Genomic DNA, 4,274 nt, shown 5'->3' with positions numbered 1-4,274 from the left:
AAAGGGTCAAATAGTAATTGTGTAGTACTCAAGATCCTTTAGCATGAAGTGCATTTGTCATACATGTATATGAGGTTGGACAACATGTTGCGCCTAGGACCCATTGCTTGAAAAATGGCATCAACATATGAAATGACACGCCTTTATGACTCTCAAATAGCTTTTAATAAAGTTGTATCAACTCTTTTATCTTCTAGTACTCAATTAGCAATCAATTACCCTACCTAAAATTAATTATTTCTTGTATTTGAACAATTCAGAAAAGTAGAGGATCTTAATAGGATTGGATTTACCCAAACCAACATGTGACACCATTAGGAAGAATCTTTATAAAAGAGGGAGGATTTTACATATATAGTGTAATTTGAAGAGTTTGATGTTAAGAAATACATGAATTGTCACACATTCAATTAACTCTACAAGAACCACACACTACTTGTAGAAGAACAGGTGGTACCATGTAGCCCAAAAGTGGTTTGTCATCACCATCTTCTAGCTAGGTGATTCTCAACCTAGGACAATATAGTCCATCCTCTGCAAATATTATCCGTGGGCGTGGGCGTGGGCGTGGACGAGTAATGTGCAACAAGTGGCAGTTGAGAAAAGGCACCCCAACTTTGACTAAATGGTTCTGAAGATCAAGATCACAATTCTTTCCATCATTCATTTCGTCCCACCCCCCCCTAAAAAGAAAAAAATAAAATAAAAAATAGACCCATTGCTAGACTCTAACCTAAGCAACAGAAGAGTGTTAGGAAATTCATTAAGATAATCTTACTTTTTTCTTTGATTACACAACTTGAGAGTGACATTTGGTTCAGATTTTCCATCAGACTCGGTCTATTTCTTTTGCAATCCATCATGTCATCACCTCGTAAAACTATGAAACAATTCACAAAGAGCAAGGAAAGGTCCACCATGAACCCGTATGGATTGGGTTATTTTTACAAATATTTCTACAATTTATTTTTGGGTATTAGATATTCTTATGATTTTTTTTTTTTAATATTTTGGTCAAGACAAGCCCTTCCATGTAACAAATATGTTATCTTATAAAATCTTTTCGAAAGAAACAAGCATGTAGACCTAAAATACTAAAAATAAACTATAAGGAGATTTGCAAAAAAGACAAAAATCACACGCAATTCGAGTGAAATTTATTCCAAAAATAGAAGCAAATTAGAAGTATACGGCACTTGCCCCACAAACTAAATACATAAACACATGCAGGCACAGACACGTAACATCATACTACAATTGATATCTTTTAAAGTCATAATATTGATATCATAATAAAACACCGATTAATAGCCATTAACTTAAAATTCCTCAACTGCTCTGCCGTTCATCCTTCTGAATTCTCATGAGATCAATATATGACTTTCCAAGAAGTTCACGGGACAAATATCCCTTGAAGAAATCTACTACTTTCACTCTTTGGAACAGTGCTGGAGTTTGAGGGGTGACGAGGCTAGGCGCTGGACCCAATTCCTCATCCAGATTCGCATTAACAAATGTAGCTACAGAAAACCTCTCTTTCTCCGAGTTAACAACTGCGCGATGCTCAATGCTCTGATATTTTCCATTACTTAAGATCTGTCAAAGAACCAAGACCATTGGTTAACACAAGCGTGGAATAGTACGTCACATAATCAACAGCCACAATATTACCTCTAAGCTGTCTCCAATGTTGACAATAAAAGCATTAGGCAGGGGTTTGATGGGTACCCATTTGCCATCTTTCTTTATCTGCAACCCTTCCACATCGGTGGCTTGGAGGAGGATGGTGATGCCAGTCACATCAGAGTGGGGGTTCAGCCCAATAACTTTGTCTGGTTCTGGACATGGCGGATAGCAGTTGATCCTTATTGATTGCATCCCATCCTCAAATACCTTCACTATTTCTTCCTCTTTCATTCCTAGTGCTTTTGCCATGAGGCTGAATAGCTCGCTGCTAAGCTTCTTCAATTCCGCCGAGTATGCTTCCATGGTGTTTCTGCTTGGAAAGATCATTAACTGTAGGCTGAGTTATCTAAGTTTTGAGAGAGAGAGAGAGAGAGAGAGAGAGAGAGAGAGAGAGAGAGAGACCTGAGTGGAAGAGGCAGGTTGGGTAATAGATGGGGCTTTCTCATACGAGCTGGGAGAGTGAGCACGTAAAACAAATCGGCCCAATCGAGCTTCTGCTCCTCTGAAAACACAAACGCTTGTCCAAATCCTTCCACATCTCCTGGCTCTTGCCAAAATTTCTTCCTCTCTTCCATTGGCAGTTTGAAGAACTCTTGTATCTCTAACTTCAGTTCCTCCACTACCACAGAGCTCACTCCATGATCGATCAACTGCAATAATGTATTTCTTTCTTTCATTCTTCAATATATATAAATATATAATTTGAATCTATTCAGAATTATACAAACCTGAAAAAAACCCCAATCTTTGCAAGCAGAGTGCAGCTTCTGCAGCTCGGAATCCGCCATTTCTGGAGAAAGCAAGCTCTGAAAACTGATGATCGGCGCTTGTGGTAAAGAAGAGGGATCGGATATGAGTATTGGAGGGTCTTGATCGGGCCGAACATACCGGTCTGGAACGGTGCTGAGATGCTGTTTTGCGAGCTCTTGAACGCTAGGCACCAGCAGAGACCCCCCTAGGCTGGCTTCCATGGCTGCTTGTGAATTCTGATTACCTATCTCGGCACCTAATACGTTTTTATAATAATTTTGAGAGGATAAGTTGATAGAAACGAAGACTTTTAATGCCATCAGCAAGGACCGCTACAATGAATGAATAAATGGTAATAATAGCTACCCCAATGAAAGCCTCTGTTTTCTATTCAAAAGTTGTAGGCGACCAATGGAAGTGTTTAGGGAGCGGGCCATATAAATCCCATGATTGTTTCTTTTGACTTGGTTGAAGTAATCGTGTGAAATAAAAAAAACTAACGAAGCTGCAACTACAATTATCGACTCTGACTTGATTAAGCATCCCTTTTTAGACTTGGGGTTGGGGAAGTCCCTTTGAAGCAAAATTTCTCTTGAAGCGCGAGATTTTTCCAATTTGATTTGGTATTCAAGATATATATATGTATGTATATTAAAAATATTATTTAAACACTCAAATTTAATATTTTACATTGATATTACTGTTACTTAAATACAATAATAAATTTATTTGTTGGGAAAGAACCTTCATCTGAAAAAATCTCTTGAGTGACGCTTTCTTCTTTACTTTAGCCTTTATGACATTGACTTTAGATCAAATTCCTCCATACTCTTTCCTCATTGTCTCTTTGAGGGAAGGGTATTATTTTTCTGACTTACCCTTTTAATTGTCTCTTCATCTCTTTCTTTTTTCTTTCTGTCCCTTTCTTTTTGTGTGCCAACTATTTTTATAATTTTAGCTTATAAGATATATAGAGAGAGATTCTTGAAATTGTAGTGACTTTGTTCCTTGAAGTATTGTGCAACAACTACTGAACTTACTTGCAAGTCCTGAATTTCTAACTTGCATATTTGAATCCATCTATATACCGTCAGGGAATCTCTTTGTTACTTTATAAAATACTAAGCAAGTATGCAGTATCCTTCTTTCATTGGTTGTTGATTATGAAGTCTGAGGAGTTCCCTTCTTAGTTGTTCAAAAGATGCAATTGACCCTTTAGCTAAACAATTAAATTAGGTGTGTGTGTGGTCAGTTAGAATCAAATAAAATGTTCATCACATGATAGTATCCTTCCAGTCATGTAATAACATTATAAATTCAAAATTTTGAATGTGATTATGATAATCTTTTTTTTTTTTTAAATAAGTAACAAGTTGAGGCATCTTGAATTTAGAAAGAAAGGACTTTTCCATGATTTCAGTGGTGAAATGGATCTTTCTCCTTTGGTTGTCTTTTTCAATCTGTACTTTATTTTTTTTTGGGTTCTAAAACTTGTTAAATGATCTCTTTCATGTCGGCGGCTTTACCGGCACGTGGAGACCTTCATCCAAGAGTCTCCCAAGCCATTTTTGTGAGGCCTTCTCTTTTGTTTTGCTTCTAATTATGCCTTATTTTTAACTTTTGGGTTTCATAGTAGATTTTGTAAATGATTTAATCTATGTGTATATATATCATATAAAATATAAAATATCAATGTAAAATATTATTATAAATATTAAATTTAAGTAATTAAATTATATCTTCCTGGGTATATATATATATATATATATATATTAGTGGTTTGTGTGAATTCTAATTTTGGGAAACGTGTTCTCCGGAGCTCTATTTTCAATTGGAAA

The 4,274-nt window shown here is 36.2% G+C and overlaps 1 protein-coding gene across 1 annotated transcript; it reads right to left on the bottom strand.

The window, feature by feature from the left end:
• Window positions 1-1,125: 1,125 nt before the first annotated feature.
• LOC127793777 (protein SRG1-like) lies at window positions 1,126-2,710 on the bottom strand. Its single transcript, XM_052324504.1, has 4 exons — window positions 2,415-2,710; window positions 2,089-2,336; window positions 1,672-1,996; window positions 1,126-1,596 (listed from the first exon to the last, which is right to left on the bottom strand). Exons 1-4 carry the CDS (start codon window positions 2,655-2,657, stop codon window positions 1,330-1,332), a joined length of 1,083 nt encoding a protein of 360 aa, XP_052180464.1. The 5' UTR covers window positions 2,658-2,710; the 3' UTR covers window positions 1,126-1,329.
• Between the last annotated feature and the right edge of the window lie 1,564 nt (window positions 2,711-4,274).

The sequence above is a fragment of the Diospyros lotus genome, chromosome 2 (assembly GCF_014633365.1).
Source record: "Diospyros lotus cultivar Yz01 chromosome 2, ASM1463336v1, whole genome shotgun sequence".
NCBI lineage: Eukaryota > Viridiplantae > Streptophyta > Magnoliopsida > Ericales > Ebenaceae > Diospyros > Diospyros lotus.
The sequence above is the reverse complement of the archived record's forward strand: the minus strand, read 5'-3'. Positions and strand labels throughout refer to the sequence as shown.

Excerpts from the sequence above, each read along its gene's own strand:
- LOC127793777 (XM_052324504.1), bottom strand. The coding sequence starts at position 2,657 with ATGGAAGCCAGCCTAGGGGGGTCTCTGCTGGTGCCTAGCGTTCAAGAG. Across the intron at positions 2,337-2,414 it reads AAGATTGGGGTTTTTTTCAG|TTGATCGATCATGGAGTGAG; the intron begins GTTTGTATAATT and ends ACATTATTGCAG. Across the intron at positions 1,597-1,671 it reads ACATTGGAGACAGCTTAGAG|ATCTTAAGTAATGGAAAATA; the intron begins GTAATATTGTGG and ends GTTCTTTGACAG.